The sequence below is a fragment of the Chrysochloris asiatica genome, unplaced genomic scaffold (genome assembly GCF_000296735.1).
Source record: "Chrysochloris asiatica unplaced genomic scaffold, ChrAsi1.0 scaffold00308, whole genome shotgun sequence".
NCBI lineage: Eukaryota > Metazoa > Chordata > Mammalia > Afrosoricida > Chrysochloridae > Chrysochloris > Chrysochloris asiatica.
This window is the reverse complement of record NW_006408826.1, coordinates 1,736,679-1,755,499: the sequence shown is the minus strand read 5'-3', so window position 1 is coordinate 1,755,499 and position 18,821 is coordinate 1,736,679. Positions and strand designations below refer to the sequence as shown.

Sequence of the window (18,821 nt, the reverse complement as noted above, 5' to 3'; positions counted from 1 at the left end):
ACATACACATACATACATACATACACACAAACAATACACACATATATGTATTTGCAACAATATTATACTACACACAATTAAAATGATCTTACATTCAAAATATGTTTAAAACTGTATGATGGAAATCTATCAGAGCCTTCTCCACCTTCGATGCGCCTTTTACAAAACACAATTGCTTTCTCATACAGGAAAAGGTGTCGCTGCATTGGCTTGAATCTAGCAAAATCCTTCATTTTCGTTGTCCCTTTCCGGTGGCCCATCCAGACACTGAACGGGCCTTGCACTATCATCCGGCCCAGGTCAGTCAAGTCCCCCTACAATGGCAATCAAATCCATTAGGACAAGGCCGAGCTACATGCACATCTGTAACATCAACATTTTAATCTTGGGTTTGAAGCATTAAAAAAAAAAACCCTGAAGCATAAATTATATAGTTCTTAACAACTTAAACACTACAACTTGTTCAGTTAAAACATGCCACGTGTCACTTCTGTACAGAACTGCTTGTGGTGGTGAGAGCTCAGAGAAACTCCTCTTCCCTGGTCTGCTGCCTCCTTGTCGGGGTCTTTTGGCTGGGGTGTCATCCCCGATCCCTTCCTCAGTTCTAACTGATGGATGACAGATTCCAGTTCAAGCTTTCCCAGTGTGTGGTGCTAATCTGTTAAAAGGCTACAAATGCAGAAAATTTGCTCCTTTTCTTCCATATCTATCCTGGGTTTAGTCAAGCAATTAATATAGGATAGGATGTCTCCTTGCCAGACCCAAACATTTCTTCAGGCAGATATGCTCACTTAGGGGCAGGCACTGGACTTAGGGGCAGGCACTGGGGACAACTGGAATGTTTGAGTATCGATCTGAGGCCAATTCTTCACTTGATATCAGCAATAATAATGCGACGTTTTGGTCCCATTTGCCTGCCTCTCACAGAATCTTATTTCTCAGTTGGATCCAGGAAGAGAAAAAGGGATGTTGGCATGCTTGCCTCCCACCCCCCAGTCCCAACAAACCTGAGGCTATTCTTACCATATAGCCCGTTATTGCAATCTGATGCATGGAGTCATTGACTGACTTCAGTAATTCCAGCATTGTGTCCAGCGCCTCCTGTAATTGTTCACTTCCCTCACCGTCTGTGCTAGATTTTAATAGCTCCTATAATTAGGAGACAGGGATTCAACTTCATATTAGCTAGGTATTATTAGCTGGAGAAAATTATCAAATTTTTGGCAAACATGCTTTCAAGTAAAAATTCAAAGAGTACATCAAATCCCCAGACTCTACACAAGTACTTGTCTTAAGTCTGTTGTGAAGTTAAATTTGTACATCAAGGCAGAACAATAAGGTACAGTTCAGGTGTGATGCTAGTCAAATATTGGTCTCAGTATATAGTGTCAAAATATTAAAGAAGTACTTTCATACATAATGAAACATCTTTTACATAATAAACAGTCATAAAAATAATAATAATAATGTTTTGATGTATGTTATAAAGTAATACCAGTTATTACAAGCCATTGTATGTAGCTTAAATTTTTAATGTAATAGGTTTATGGAGATGGGGTATAACCATGGATTGCAAGTAAGCCAGATGTTTATAACTTAGAGACAGCCTGTAATTTCTTTCATGGGCTCTTTTCACATTCAGACTATATTTAATAACAATGTCATAATTGGGGAATAAGTGGAAATGATGGAATAATAAAAAGCAATAGTCATTGAATCCTTTTGAATGAAAAAAAACAATAGGATGAGGACTCACTAGCAAGTAGTTTTTAAAGCAATTACATGTGGGTTGTGCAAATAGATAATGTACTCAATTGTTAACCCAACCTTCTATGACTGAGTCCATCTGGATGTGCCTTGGAAGAAAGACCTGGGGAACTACTTGTGAAAAGTCAGCCATTGAAAACCCCTATGGAGCACATTTCTACTAAGACACACATGGAATAACAAAGGATTGCAATCAACTTACTAGCAACTGCTTTTTACATAAAACAATCTGTTTTGTCCATGACACATTCACAAGTCACATAGTATAAAATATTGTGAAAATCCACTTCAAATATGCTATTTTTCATTGATACTTAACTCAAAATTTTAGTAATACTTTCATTAGGAGAGTGCCATTTTCATTTTTCATAGAGAAAGCTCATATGAAATTCTGCCTCAAAGCCATAGAAATATTGGTCTCTTCAGACCCTAACAAAATTAACAGCTCTCCAGTTAAAATGTATGCAGACATCACTGTAACCTGTATAGGGAACTGAATGGGTAAAAAGATTCTGATAGTCTCAGCTTGACATTTATGCCTAAGGCACTTGGCATAATCAGTAAGTCAAAGTAGCTCATTGAATGCATTCCAGCCTTCCCCATCCTGTTGTGATGTGCCATGGAGTCGCTTCTGCCCCATCCTAGAGCCTACTTCTTTCTAGTGGTTCCTACCTTTGCCATATCTGACCCAAAAAAGGAAGTAAAGAATGAAATAAAAGCTTCATGTCATTACCTTCAACAGTAACTGATATTTAGTGATTCGTTGCACTGGTTTCAGTAAATAGGAATCCAGACCAAGTCTGTGTTTTAATTTCCTTTGACATTCCTGTCATTAAAAGATAATCATCAATACATTGACATGAAGGCATAGATCTGTGAAGATGCCAAGTGTTACATGATTTATACCCAATGCATGAATATTTCTGACATTTCAAAGAAAATCTATCAGGAAAATTGATCTTTCATGTGCTATAGAAGCTATTAGAGGTAGCATCTCTGAAAAACCACAGTTAATATTACTTCAGGGATTTGGACGGTAGTAAATTTCCAACATTTCAAAGGTAAAAAACAGTTTTCATCAAGACATTCACATTGAGGTAGAATGCTTAAAAGGTGAGAAAGCAAGGAAGGACTATAAATTTACATGATGAAAATGCTCTCCATGATATATTTTATAAATTAATAAAATGTTCAGGCCCAAAGGCTAAGGTGTAGAAGAGAAATTGTTGTTGTTGTTGTTAGGTGCCGTGGAGTCGGTTCTGACTCATAGCGACCCTGTACAGGGTTTCCAAGGCTGTAAATCTTTATGAGAGCAGAAAGCTTCATCTTTCTCCTGCGGAACAGCTGGTAGTTTCAAACTGCTGACTGTGAGGTTAGCAGACCGATTCATAACCACTATGCTACCAGAGCTCCTTAGAAGAGAAATAAGACTGGGTTTGAGAACAGTTTTTTTGTTGTTTTTTTTTTTAATTATGTGTATATGTTATTTTTTTCCAATATCACAAGAAAAATGCAGCACTCTTAACTGGTGTTACATTTCATCAAGCTCACTGCCCCTATAAATATAATGGCCATGGCATTAGGTCCTGGGACCATTGTCAGGTCCATAATTAGGGCAAGATGGGACTGATTAGGAAAAATGTTCATAAAGGATATATAGAACACAAAGCGATAAGGAGGGATTATACCTGTGTATAAGACCCAGGGTCTTCCTCTGATTATTGGTAAAATCCTATATACAATCTAATTCAAATACAAATGATCATTTATAGGGAAAGATGGTGAACTGATACATGTACTTAGTTCTGCTCACTTTTGAAGCCCCACTGAAATGATGGAAAATACATATTTTTACAAGGAAAACTACATTTGCACATGAGAGAAAATATAGCACAGATAAAAACTGGAGACTGAAAACCACATTTTGTTCCTTCATTCATCAGTTGATGGGCATTATAAGAAGGGGTAGGACAACAGACAAGATGAGGAAGGTTGGAGGAAGAATGATGAAGATAGGTGAAGATGCAGGGAGATATGCAAGGGCTGGTATGGCACTGTAAGATAGGCACTGGATTGGTAACTGCAAAGTCAGCAGTTCAAACCCACCAGCCACTCCTGGAAACCCTTTACAGGGTGGCTATGAATCAGAACTGACTCGATTGCACACAACAACAACAAAGAGGACAGAGGTAAATAGTGTTATTTGCACAACCTTAGAAGAAGTGTTTCATGGGTAGCCACATGGACAGATACATGTACTTTGGGTAGATATGTAGGCTGAATGGGTATGACAGGAAAAGTGGGAGTATATCCACAAATATACAAAGGGTTTAAAGAGGAGACTTATATAAGGGCATTTACCTTTGCTGCAAACACAACTGTGAATGTGATGGAGCATAGAGTGTGCAAATGATGAACACTGTTTAGATATTACCAAGCATCTTAAGGTAACGATCTGCTGGGCCTAGAGGCTCAGGACCATTGTTTCTGGGGACACCACAGGCAATTGGCATGACCATGCTGTCCATCCTACATTGTTGTTGGACATCCTCTATTGGTGAGTAGCAACTGGGAACTTAAAAGCTCATGAGTGGCCATCTAACATGCAACTATTGATCTCTTCATGTGCAGAAGGCAGAATGGTGATGAGAAGTGAAGATGCTTGGAATCAATTAGTGCAACAGAATAATGGACCATATGAGCATCAGTCTCCATGAAACTGAAACCAGGAGAACTAGACGGTGCCTGGCTACCGTTACCAACTTACTCTGAAAGTGATCATATTAGAAGGTCCCAGATAGAGTGGGTGAAAATGTGGAACAAAATTCAAAATTATTAAAGAAAAAAAGAGACCTGATTTACTGGTCAGAAAGAGACTGGAGGAACCTGACACTGTGGCCCCGATCACCCATCAGGTGATCTAGAAAAGAACTCACCCTCGTGGCCCAATTTTCAGCCAAGTAGTAGACAAGCATCTAGGAGGGACGACAGTACTAGTAAGGTCTGCTCACCATGGAATGGTCAATTGTTCTAAATCAAAGGGGCAGCATTTCCCCAAGAACAAAGTTAGTTAAAAAGGGATAGAAAGGAGGGTGGAATGGATATAGGAGTCACCGGGAGGAAGCGGGATAACTGTTGTTGTAGGGAGGGGATTGTAGACATTGAAATGAAACAACGGGTAAGATTTATTGAATGTAAAAATGACGATCTTGTCTGTAAACCTTTACTTAATTCACAATGAAAAGTTTTTTTAAAAAAGTAAACAAGAGATGAATCACCAGACATTTAAGGAAAGTGTCTAATATGAGTGAAAGACAAAGAAAATATAAAAGCAATTAGAAGACAACAGAAACTTTGTTGGTAGAAGAAAATTATTTTTAAACAAAATCTATTATTATTGTCCTCTGTGGTGCTACAGGATAATGCACTGGACTGCAAGGCCAGTCTGAACCACAAAGTCACTGGCTCAAACCCACTAGCCACTCCTTGGAAACCCTATACAGGGTCACTATGGGTCATAATGGACTCAACAGCACATAACAACAACAACATATACATAAGAAAACAATTAATGAAACTAGTTAAAGGAATATTCAGAGAACAAAAATGGGTAGAAGTCTTCAAATTTAAAAATATAATGGCAGAAATAAAACACACATACAAATTGGAATAAAAATTAGAAGAAATCTCTCAGAAATTAGAAAAGATAAAGAACTGAAAGAAACTGTAAACTGATGGTGGTGGTGGTGGTGGTGGTTATGTGCTGTGGAGTCGGTTCCGACCCATAGCGACCCTATACAGGGTTTCTGAGGCTGTAAATCTTTACGGGAGCAGAATGCCTCATCTTTCTCTCACGGAACAGCTGGTAGTTTCAAACTGCTGACCTTGCAGTTCACAGCCCGATTCGTAACCACTATGCTACCAGAGCTCCTTAACTATAAACTAGAGAGAGAATAATTAGAGGACTAATCCAAGATATCCAACATTCATACAACTGAAATTCTAAAAAGTGAATTGGAGAGAATCAAGTAATCTAAGTATATTTGGACAGGAAGTTGTAAATTCAAAGGTCTTACCACAAGTCCAGCACAAAGGATGAAAAAAAATATTAACATCAAGGAACAGCAAAGTGAAATTTCAGAAGCCTAAGAATAAAAAGTTCCTCCTGGAAGCTTTCAGAAGGAAGAAAAACTTAGGTTATCCACAAAGGAAGATGATCAAAATGGCATTAGATGTCTCAACAGCAACACTGGGAACTAGAAATCAATGGGATAATAGATTCAAAACTCCGAGGACAACAAAAATCATGCCTAGAATTCTATACCCAGCCAAACTACCATTTTAAAAACCAAAATCTTTTAAGACACGTAATCTCTCAAAAAAAAAAATATATATATATATCCCACGTACATTCTCTCAGTAAAATTACTAGAGCATGTGTTCTACCAAACATGGGAGTATAGCAAGAAAAATAAAGGCATGGTGAATAGGAAACAGAGGTGCCCACACAAGACACAGGTGAGAATCCCAAGATCCAAGATCTTGCAACAGGCCTAGAATGAGCAACCAGTCTACATGAGAAAGTCAGAAGGCTCCAGGAGAGATTTCTTTAAGAAGATGAAAATAAAAGGAAAGCTAGTATGTTTAAATGTATTAAGAAGAGATTTACAGAACTGGGACAATTGAGGTGGAGGAGTGATGTGTTTCTAGAAAATTCAAACCACATTCAGAAGAGGATATAGAATGAGGGATTATCATTGCTGATGTCAGACAGATCTTGACTGAAAGTAGGGAATACAAGAAAGATATTTACCTGTCTTACATTGCTTATGCAAAGGTTTTCAACTGTGTTTGTTGTTGTTATGTGTCATCAAGTCAGCTCTGACTCACACAGAAACCTGTATAGGGTTTCCAATTAGTGGTTAGTGGGTTTGAATCACCGACCTTGTAGTTAGCAGTCCAATGCTTATCCTACAGCACCACACCAAGAATCATTCAACTATGTGGATCATAATAAGTTATGGAAAACATTACAAAAGCTGGAATTCCAGAACACTTATTTGTGCATATGCAGAACCTATAGTTAGACCAAAAAGCAGTCCTTTGAACAAACCACTGAGTGGTTTAAAATCTGGAAAAGTATTTGCCTGGGTTGTAGTCTTTTACCATATATATTCAATTTGTATGCTGAGCACATAACATGAGAAGCTGGACTATATGAAGAAGAATTCAGCATTAAGAGTGGAGGAACTATCATTAAATACCTGAAATATTCAGATGATAGAACCTTACATGCTGAAGGTGAAGCAAACATGCAACACTTACTACTAAACATCAAAGACTCCAGTTTTCAGTATGAATTACGCCTCAATGTAAAGAAAACAAAAATCCTCACAACTGGACCAATTAGCAACATCACAATAAATGGAGAAAAGATTAAAGTTGTCAAGGATTTCATTTTACTTATATCTACCATCAATGTCGTAGTGGTTCCGAATCAGGCTGCAAACCGCAAGGCCAGCAGTTCGAAACTACCTGCTGTTCCACAGGAGAAAGATGAGACTTTCTGCTCCCATAAAGATTTACAGTCTCGGAAACCCTGTGCAGTGTCGTTATGAGTTAGGACCGACTCCACAGTACCTAACAACAACAACCAACACCACCAATGCCAATGGAAATAATAATCAAGAAATCAAATTGTCTACTGCACTAGGCAAATCTGATACAAAAGACCTTTTCAAAGTGTTCAAGAGTAACAATGTCAGTTTGAGGACTAAGGTGCACTTGACCCAAACCATGGTATTTTCAGTACCCTCATATGCATGTGAGAGTTGAACAGTGAATAAGGAAGACCGTAGAAGAATGGATGCATTTGAGTTATGGTGTTGGAGAAGAAGAAGAGTCAAACTACCATGGACTGCCAGAACAACAAACAAATCAGTTCTGGAAGAAATACAGCCAGAATGCTCCTTAGAAGCCAAGATGGTGAGACTTGTTCTCAAGTACTTTGGACAGGTTATCAAGAAGAACCAGTCCCTGGTAATCACAGAATGCTTAGAAAAGTAGAGGTTTGGTGACAAAGAAGAAGACCCTCAACGAGATGGATTAACACAGTGGCAGCAGTCACGGCTTCAAACATGGCAACGATGATGAGGAGTAGGCAGGAGTAGGCAGTATTTTGTTCTGTTGGACAAATTATGGATGACATTAAGCTCTGAAGGTCTCTAGGAGTCAGAACCACCTTGATGGCACCTAACAACAGCAACATTCAGAGAGGGAGATTAAAGAAAAACACAAGATAAACAAAAAGGGGAGGAAAATCAATCATGCCACAGGATTAATCTGAGAATAGAATTTACATATTTGACACTGATAATCAATCTAACCAAAACAATAATACAACTCAAAAACTTGGAGTAAGGATGGTGTGTGTATGAGTGTGCAAAAGGTAGGGTGGGGGAGGGGGTAAAAGAGAGCTAAATGCTCATCTGCCATCACTGTTGTGGCAAAGTTCTGTCAAGTTGGTTCCAACTCATAGCAACCCTGTATAGGGTTTCCGAGGAGCAGCTGGTGGGTTAGAAGTCCAGTGCTCATTCTACAACACAACACCAGGACTCCTCATCTGTCATGGTGGGAAGTTAAGAGATAATGCCTCACTCTGGAAACAGTGAATCAGCATCAATGCCAGCATGTTATTTGGAAACATGTGGGAAATACCAAAAGACATAGCTAAAAGAGCTGAAAGGAGTAACTGCTGTGTGAAACAAATACATGCATGTGCATGTGCATGCCCATGTTTTAGAGACACTAGAATTCCTCTGTATCCTATATACACATATAAATTACTTAAATATGAATTTGCACATGAGAACTATGTCCAATACTTGAATAATTACTATACCTGGAAAAAGGCACATTCAGAATATTTCTTCCAAATTGTCTCCGATCTGGGCTTATTCTGACAATATTTTGCATACATCTGAAAGTCTTCCTTCTGTAATAAAAAGCAAATTCCAACATATTATCAATTTGTGAATGTGTACTTATGCGATCAAGGAAGTTTGGGCAAGAGTGAATGTGGCTGAGCATTATAGGAAAAGTGGCTTACAGGGTCACACCGGAAGCTGGTATTCTGAGAATGGCATGGTTATCTAACTGGGGTAAAGGGACACATAATTAGCCAAGTACTTTCAGAAGTTCCACTTACCAAGCTTGAAAGTCAGAAAGAGAAAAAAAAAACCTTCCCTGTCTGAACTATAAAAACAGACAATATTTTGTTTCATCAGTAGGCTGAGTTCCCTGACGAATGAACTTGTAGCTCACTTCCAAGTTAAAGCCTGCAATCCTTGGTTCAGTACTGGGAGGTCATCATCGTAACCTAACCCATTGTGGCATCTGCCCATGCTAGTCTCTCTCTCTGGAATCATCTTTCTCTCACCCTCATCCAATGGACCACCTGCTACTCAACTAATGAGTCCTCTCTTCTTTAAAGCCATTATTTAGTCCCCAGGTTGCTATAAGATGTTCTTCTTCTGGGTTTCCATAGAGCCATTTACTTATCTTTAATACAGCATAACTCAAACTGAACAGGCTCAATGGTTTCCCAAGTTTTCTCCCTCAATAGTCTTGGGTTGGGTTTCTGTATTGCCTCACACAGTGCTTAACACATAGTAGGTATTCAATGTTGTTAAGTGCTGTTAGTTCATTCAGACCCATAGCGACCCTGTATAGGGTTTCTGAGGAGCAGCTGGTGAGCTTGAACCGTCAACCTTGCAGTTCAAAGGGCTTTGCAGTGTGGTACATTAACCCACAGTGTCACACTAGGACTCATAGGTGTTCAACAGATGACTGTTAAGTGAACCTGTCATTAACAGGCATTTATTAGAATCATCATTGGTAGGCAAGAACTGTGCTAACCTGCAATACAAAGAACACTAGGCTACACACTCTGCCTCCGAGAGCTTCTCATCTAGTTGAGGAGATGATTCATGAACATGGGAAAAGATGCAAAGTAAATATGAAGTCACCAATGGGTAGCATACACTTTTTGTGTGACATTAGTCCAAAGGAGGGAGAGACTGCTGTTGTTTCAGGAGATAAGGGAAAAACTTTGGCCACAGTTTACACATGTTTAAAGACAGTTGGAAAGAGTAAAGGTACACAGCTTTTTCTTAGCTTTATTCTCTTTCATTTCACACAGATTTTCCAGGAAAATATATCTAGTGTGAGGCTTTTATCTCTCACCTCTATTGAAATGACTCCCAAATCAAGACAGACCACACCTTGCAATAAGAGAAGGAACTTGAGAAGTACAAAAGGGTAATCAGAAAATACTCTGACAGAAAAATCTAAGGAGAAGATCATCGTGAAGGCTAGAACGTCAATTGTACTAAGGAGACTCTTGGGACGTGGAGTAATGAGCCTCCCTGAACAATCTTGTAAAATAAAAATAAGTTGCTCTCTGCTTCCTGAAATTCCCATGATAGATGCTTTGGTGAATGAAAGCTAGTCTAGATTCAACTCTAAGGCTTTACATATATTCAAGGAGACCTCCAGGCATTTTTTACGCTAAGAATGAACCAAACCCAGAATGGTTTTGTTAAGATGGTCCCGGTTCTCACATCTCATAGTCAGGGTGGTCCCTGTACTCCTGGGATGAGCTGTGCGTCAGTGGTCACAAACTGAGCCACTGGAGTATTTCATAACACATAATCCAATGGACATTTGCTTACTCTAGATGCCTCATTGTGTCAATTTCTGCAGCAAAACTTGGTTTAACATTAAATGCTCGATATGTCATCTCCCACAATGAAATGCTACCTGGATTGATGTGTTGTCTCCCACAACATAAAGACATAAAAAAGAAACTCTCCCGTCTCCAGATCAATGCTTTTAAATGAGCTGTTATTTTGGTAGCCCATATTTAAATATTTTCTTTTTAATAATTTAACTCACCCGTTCTAGGAAACAACGTCCTATTCGCTCTGGTGTATTACAGCAATTTTCCAGGCTGCTCATGAAAATGCTGTTAAAATTCCAAAGAAAAGAAATGCCTTAATTATATGTGCAATAGAATAAATTGGTCAATAAAATTGTAAGATAATATCATACAAAAATTCAATTCAGCAATTACATACTTATTATGAAACTCATAGATCTCTGCCATATTTCCAAAAAGAATGTCCTTTTTATTTCTCAGAGACGGTGGCATAAGATCAAACATTTGTGGATTATCCATCTCTGATCGGTAGCCCTACATAAAATAAAGACATGCATTTGGTTTCATAATATTTGCATTAATATCTGTGGTGGCCACCAAAGGTGTACGGGATTTGGGGGTGTAGCTTTTTGAAATTTTAACATTGAAATCTCTCAATTCCCAAAGTCACCCAATTTTTTTCTTTAAAGGCAGAATAAATAGTCAAGGTTTTCAACTCAGTCAGTAGAATAAAGTGAAAGCTCACTGGCCTTAAGGGAAGCTTATAGGGTAGGAGACAAAGTAGAAACCAAGTGTGAAAATTCTACTCTAGGCCATCAACTTCTCTTGAAGCTGGCAATATGTGCTGAGGGGGTTTTCAAACCAAATTAATATAATGACATTTGATTTGTGGAAACTGAATATGTTTATCCCTTTTTCAGTTATTTACATCACCATCTCTAAATAGCGCTCTGGGAATAACTGTATCAATCTGCTGTGTCTCTAAGATCCAACAGGCCTCACCATTTAGATATAGTGAACAGATATCTTGAACCAACACACGGTGCCAAATAAATGTCCACAGCTGAGAAAGGACAATCAAGAAAAGAGACTGAAACAGGAGGCTGCCCCAAACATCTCCTAATAAATGGAGTTTGGGAGGTCATTCAGGAAAAGATGGGGAAAAAGAAATTTGAGTCGCTTACCAATAAAACAGTAAACAGCTCTCGAACATACACCTTCTCAGTCTGTATCAGCTCATTTAGGACATGGCTAAAATGAAAAGAAAGAAGGTGCTTATCAGTTATTCTGTTGCCCTATTATTGCTAACTTTCCAAATTGTTAATGTATAGTTATTGCCAATAGTCTTCTCTGGTTTCTAGACTCAGTACCACGCACAAGCCTCTTTAAAATATATTTTTTTAAAATAGAGCAGGGCTGTTCACAGTTATTAATGTGAAAAAAAAAATCACTTGATTTCCAACTCACTAAACCTAGGAATCAATTTTCTAGAAATTAACAAGATGCATTCTTAAATCTGAGGATTTTCCTTCCTCAGACAGCAGTTTCTGTGCTACAGATCCCTCTCTCTCTCTCTCCAAAAATTGAAAATTTTTTTTAAAAGGATAGCATCTAAGAACTTTTTTTCCTTTTTCTAAGTAATATCCTGAAATTTTTTAGGGTATAAAGTAGATCTATTCTCTTGGTTTTCCCAAGTAAAGACAACGCATACGTTTCTAACACAACTTTGTTTACAATCTCTGTAATATAAAATATGGGACTCTTGGTGTGGCGCTATAGGATAAGCACTGGGCTACGAACCACAAGGTCAGAGGTTCAAACCCAGCAGCTACTCCTCGGAAACTCTACACTGGGTGGCTACAAGTCAGAACTGACTCAACAGCAGTTAACAATATATCCTCTTTCCAATATGATTCTCCATTGACATTATATTTAAAATTCATTTCCTCATTCTCCCATATAAGGAACCCATTTTAAATTTTAATTTAACTTCTAACTTTGGCCTCTCTCTGTCTCTTTGTCTCCAACCCCCTTTAAAAAAAAATTTTTTTTAATTAAGCTTTTAACATTTAAGAGTATTTGAATATATATTCAATATATATATATTCCATTTTAAGGATTTAACATTTAAGAGTCTTTGAATATATGTACAAATGTACATGTGTGTATTTATTATATTTTTAAGCAACTAACATTTAAATTTCTGAATCTATATATGAGGGGGCTTCAAAAAAGTTCACGAAAATATTTTTACATGAATTTTTTTAAGCCCTTCATATTCATATATATCTATATCTATAATCCCCATACAACTTGCCCCAAAATACTGGCTACTTACTCACAACTTTGTGACATGCAGTTTAAAAGTTGACTATTCTTATGTCTAGAATAATTGCATCGTGTGATAGAAGTGAACAATTATTGCCAATATCTATAAAGTGATCATGTATATCTATAACACTCTTTTAGTCTTTGATACTCTGCCCTAGTCAATTATACTTCCTTTGCAAAAGAGGGGACTAAACGTTTGGAAAAGTCTGGTTACTTCTGCCTCGAGTCACAAAGCTAGTGCAGAGCTTGGCCAGGCCTAAACCCAGGACTTTGGACTCCTCATTCAGCAGAACCCCAGTCTGTGAACTCAATGTTCCACAGCCTCCCACAGGTACATGTATTGTTGTATTTGTTAAGTGCCTTCGAGTTGGTTCCGACCCATAGTGACCCTGTATAGGGTTTTCGAGGAGCAGCTGGTAAGCTTGAACCGCCGACCTTGTGGTTCAAACCGACTTTGCAGTCCAGCGCAAAACCCCACAGCACCACACCAGGAGTCCACAGGTACATGTATATATGAGTGAATATTAATAGATAGAAGGTACTTCTTGAAAACATCCACGCTGTTGTCATTTCCCAAAGTGGAGGATTGACCAGTTCTCTTCTCTCGAGCATCCCGCACTACTTCAATCTGAAACAATGGAAAGAAAAGGTAAAGTTGAATCTATGTAGGGGTATTTCTCTTCAAGCAAATCTAGGTCAAATTATGTTTCCTCTAGTTAGGGTCTTAACTCTGTAGACTCAGCACTGTTTGTCAATTTGTCTTACTGTCGTGGCTTACATGTTGCTATGATGCTAGAAACTATGACGCTGGTATTTCCCATACCAGCATCCACGGTGGATAAAGGTTTCAGTGGCACTTCCAGACTAAGGGAAACTAGAAAGAAAGGCCATCTATGTCCAAAAATGAGCCACTGAAAGCCCTATGGATCATGACAGACTACTTACTATCTGGTACAAAGCTGGAAGATGAGCCACTGAGTTTGTCAGGCACTCAAAATTCCTAGTAGAAGAAAATGAACTTGAGAACAACAACTGCAAAGATGGCCCAGGACCAGGCAACATTTCGTTCTGTTGTTTATGGGGTTGCCAGGAGTCAGAGCCAAAGCAATGGCAACTAGCAGCAACAGTTACATAAACCACTTAGAAGACTGATTACTCTATGTCACCCATTGTTCAAAGTATTTCACAAATATTAGATGATTTAATCTTTATAGTAATCCTAGGATAAAGGAGCTCTGGTAGCATAGTGGTTACAAATCGGGCTGCTAATCTCACGGTCAGCAGTTTGAAACTACCAGCTGTTCCGTGGAAGAAAGATGAGGCTTTCTGCTCCCGTAAAAATTTACAGCCTCAGAAACCCTATGCATGGTCACTATGGGTCAGAACTGACTCCACGGCCCAAAACAACACCACCAATCCTAGGATAAAGGTGTTCTATTATTATCACTGTTTTGTAGCTAAGGAAACTAAGAGTCAGAGAGCTTGCCCATGGTTAAAACATCCACAAGGTGATGTACTGGAATTAGAAGGCCATTTGTCTATCTCTAGAATCACTACCACTATGCTATGCTGTCTTTTGGAGATGGTGTCCTTCATCCACCATCAAGAACACACAGAAAAATAATGTCGAGTCCTCTCTGCAGATTCCAGAGTACCATAGGTGACTAAGACGAACGGACTCATAGACATTTTTTCTCTGTTTGTGAGTCCTACTTGCACGACTGGAATCATGTCTGAAAGAAATCATCTGTAACCAGGTGTAAGACTTATTTGGATATTAAATAAACAAATTATTATTAAATGAGTTAATTAGGTATTGAAGGAACATGGAGAAAAGGAGAAGCTGGAATATATATGAGCTGCTCTACAGAAATGATGCTGAACTGGAGCCAGATGGATATGCCAATACCGCAATTAGACACAATGCAGCAGCAGATTTCTCTTTCAAATTAAATAGGCTTTCAAACACACACTATTGATCTAGTGAATAAAGAATATGCTTTAAACCCTCATACTGATTCTGCTACGACAGCAATACAGTCAATTTGGAATTAATGAATGATACTTACTTTTAATTTGCTCTGATTTTGTCTCCAAGTCTTCTTCCCTAGTAGAGCAATGTGAAAGATTGTTTCAAATCACAATTAAAGTCAGCACTTTTTATGAAAATACATACATGTCTATGAGTATATGATAAGAGAAAACCTAATATTCTAACTTGTTGATATTAGTATTCCTAAAGCACACTACAGAGAACAAGTCATGGTTAGATTTATCTACACGATCCACTTCTTTCTGACCCTGATTTTGCTTATAGGGTTTCCGACACTGTATAGTTTTATGGGAGCAGTCACTCAAGCACGAAACGTTCCTATTCTGGCTGAGCACTGACTTAGGTATCAGCAATCATTCCATTTGCTTGTGTGTTCATTCAGACACATAAGCTTTTAATCAGATATTAAATGTGGCACAAAATATGTGTTGGAATCTTACCCCCTATATTTGTGGGTACAATCCCATTTTGTAATATCATTAACTTTGTTATGTTATTGAGGTGAGTCTTACACCTGATCACTTGTTGTTGTTATGTGCCATAGAGTCAGTTCCGACTCATAATGACCCTGAACAGGGTTTCCGAGGCTGTAAATCTTTACGGGAGCAGAAAGCCTCATCTTTCTCCCACGGAACAGCTGGTAGTTTCAAACTGCTGCCCCTGTGGTTCGCAGCCCGATTCGTAACCACTACGCTACCAGAGCTCCTTCCTGATCACTTTGGAGATACATAAAGAGCAGATACAACACAGAAGCAAGTAAGCACAGATGGGGAAAGACAGACACCAGGCCACATGTAGATCACCAAGGCACCCAGGAATGGAAGCTGAGAAAAGACAAAGACATTCCCCCAGAGCCAACAGAGAGAAAGCCCTCCCCTCGAGCTAGCACCCTGAATTCAGGCTTCAAGCCTCCTGAGTGAAAAGAAATCTCTCGCATTTAAGGTCACCCACTTTTGATATTTGTTACAGCTGTACTAGATACTGAGAGTTTGTTGTTGTTGTTGTTGTTGTTTTTTAATCTAAAGATAACCTACCAGTCATGGCAAGTAACATTTACTACATACCTGGCACTCTTATGAACCCTACATTTACATTAACTTTTTAATCTTGTAAGCAACTGTAGGAGATAAGAAACTGCTTCTATCCTCCTTATATAAATAAGGAAACAAGGGTAATAGCTTGTCCAAGAAGCTCAGGTGGTATTCAAATCCATAGTCTGCTGTCAGAGTTGGCGCTCCTATGCACTTCTGAAGTACATTTGCGACCAAATGAAAACCACTGCCATCGACCATTTATAGGGTTTCCAAGACTGTATATCTTTATGGGACAAAGAGATTCACCTTACTCCCACAGAGCAACCGATAGGTTTGAACTGCTAACCTTGTAGGTAGCAGTCTAGTGCTTATCCTACTAAAATTCAAAGGCTCAATCTTTATATAAAAATGATGTTTACAAAAGGTGAGGCTCCTGATTCTTAAACCAGGACTTCAGATGTTCCTACAAAGCCAGGGCCATGGCCCAGCCAAAGATGTTGTTGTTAGGTGCCATCAAGTCGGTTCCAACTCACAGTGACCTCATGTAAATACGTAACAATCTGGTCCTGCGTCATCCTGACAATCATTCCTACCTTTCAGCCCAATCAATGTTGCAGTCACTGTGTCACATTCCATTTCGTTGAGGGTCTTCTTCTTTTTCACTGACCCTCTACTTTACCAAGCAGGATGCCCTTCTTCAGGGGCTGGTCCCTTTTGAAAATATGTCCCAAGTACACAAGACAAAATCTCACCATCCTCAATTTACACATTTCATTATAATACGGTACTTTGTCTTCTAGAATTGTCCTTTAAAATCTTCTGTTCAGCTCTTTCACTTCATAATTTCTTTCACTAGCTTTGGCTATAGTCCATTCAAGAGCAAGTTTCAGAGTCTCTTCTAAGATCCAATTTCTTGTTTTCTGTCTTTCCTGTCATTTTCATGACCTTTTGCATTTCTCATTTATGATGGCTCTGATTGTTGCTGTTGTGGTCAGGTGTCATCAAGTCTGTTCTGATTCATAGCGACCTTGTGCACAACAGAAGGAAACACTGCCCAGTCCTGCACCATCTTCACAATTGTTGTTATGTTTGAACCCATTGCTGCTGTCACTGTGCCAATCCATCTCGTTGGAGCAGTCTTCTGCTTTTTCACTTTGATGTCATCCCATTCCACCTCTTGCTTCTGTTATTCCTGTTCGGTTTCTGAGATGACCTCTAAATTCAGGTGGGCTATACTCAAGGTTGCACTTTGGCTTTCATTGATTTGTTTCCATTTTCTTCAGCTTCAACTTGAACTTGCATATGAGCAATTGATGGTCTGTTCTGACAGATGATATTGAACTTCTCCATCATGTCTTCCCACAGATGTAGTCAATTTGATCCACCTGATGAGTTCGATGTGTGTAGCTGAATTTTATGTTATGGGGAAAAAAAGGCGCATGCAATTAAAAAGTCATTACTTTTTTTAAAAAATTCTATTATACAATCTCCAGCATTATTTCTATCATCAAGGTCATATTTCCAACTGATGACTCTTCCTTGTTTCCAAGTTTTCCATTCCAATTTCCAATGATCAATGCATCTGGATTGCATGTTTGATCAAATTAGACTGAAGAAGTTCATAAAAATCTTCAAATTCCTCATCTTTGGCAATAGTCACTGGTGTATAAATTTGAATGATAGTCACATTCAGTGGCCTTCCTTAAAGGCATATAAATATTATCTTATCACTGACAGTCTTGTACTCCAGGATAGATCTTGAAATGCTCTTTTTGATAATGAATGCAACAGTATTCCTCTTCAATTTGTCATTCCTGGCATAGCAAGCCACATGATTGTCTGATTCAAAATGGTCAATAACAAACAGTTCATTTCAACTCACTCATGTCGAGGAATCACTACTCATCTGTCAGTTGGTCTTACTGTGGCAGCTTATGTGTTGCTGTGATGCTGGAAACTATACCACAGGTATTTTAAATACCAGCAAGTTGAACCAGAGTAAGGCAGAGTAGGAAGGAGAGGCGGACTACTTCTGAAGGTTTACCCACTGAAAACCCTATGAATAGCAGTAGAATACTGTTTGATACAGTGAGTGCCAGGATATGAAGAAATTATGAATAGCAGCAGAACACTGTCACATATAATGCCAGAAGATGAGTCCCACAGGTTGGAGGAGCTGCCTCCTTAAAGTAGAGTTGGCTCCTCAAAGTAGAGTTGACCATAATGACATGTACGGAGAAAAGCGTTCGAGACCTTCATTTGCTGATGGGGCACAACTCAACATGAGGATAAATAGCTGCAAACATCCATTAGTAATCAGAAAAAATAATGCAAGAATTATGATTCTAGGAAAATTGGAAGTTGGCAAAAATGAAACGGAACACATAAAGATTGATATCCTAGACACTGTTGTTAGGTGCCATAGAGTCGGAATTGACTCACAGTGACCCTATGCACAACAGAACAAAACACTTCCCGGTCCTGGGCCAACCTCACAATTGTTGCCACTCTTGAGCCCATTGATGCTGCCACTGAGCCAATCCAACTCATTAGGGGGTCTTTCTCTTTTTCTCCGACCCTCCACTTTATCAAACATGTTATCCTTCTCCAGTGACTGGTCCCTCCTGACAATATGTCCGAAGTGTTAGAGAAGAAGTGTGGCCATCCTGGCTTCCAAGGAGCACTCTGGCTGTATTTCTTCCAACACAGATCTATTGGTTCTTTTGGCAGTCCATGGTGCTTTTAATATTCTCCTCCAGCACCATAACTCAAATACATCAATTCTTCTGTGGTCTTCCTTATTCACTGTCCAGCTTTTACATGCATATGAGGTTATTGAAAATACCATGGCTTGGGTCAGGCATACCTTAGTCCTCAAAATGACATCTTTGTTCTTGAACACTTTAAAAAGGTCTTG

At 38.8% G+C, this 18,821-nt stretch overlaps 1 protein-coding gene across 1 annotated transcript in view; it reads right to left on the bottom strand.

The window, feature by feature from the left end:
• Positions 1-18,821, bottom strand: part of MCF2 (MCF.2 cell line derived transforming sequence) — a 122,712-nt gene that overhangs the window by 14,927 nt on the left and 88,964 nt on the right. The window contains exons 14-22 of the mRNA XM_006874982.1: positions 14,887-14,924; positions 13,360-13,445; positions 11,671-11,737; positions 10,905-11,020; positions 10,723-10,792; positions 8,669-8,761; positions 2,501-2,593; positions 1,024-1,149; positions 93-314 (exon numbers count right to left, since the gene is read on the bottom strand). Coding sequence (XP_006875044.1) covers positions 93-314; positions 1,024-1,149; positions 2,501-2,593; positions 8,669-8,761; positions 10,723-10,792; positions 10,905-11,020; positions 11,671-11,737; positions 13,360-13,445; positions 14,887-14,924 — 911 coding nt within the window. The remainder of the gene's footprint in view (positions 1-92; positions 315-1,023; positions 1,150-2,500; positions 2,594-8,668; positions 8,762-10,722; positions 10,793-10,904; positions 11,021-11,670; positions 11,738-13,359; positions 13,446-14,886; positions 14,925-18,821) is intronic.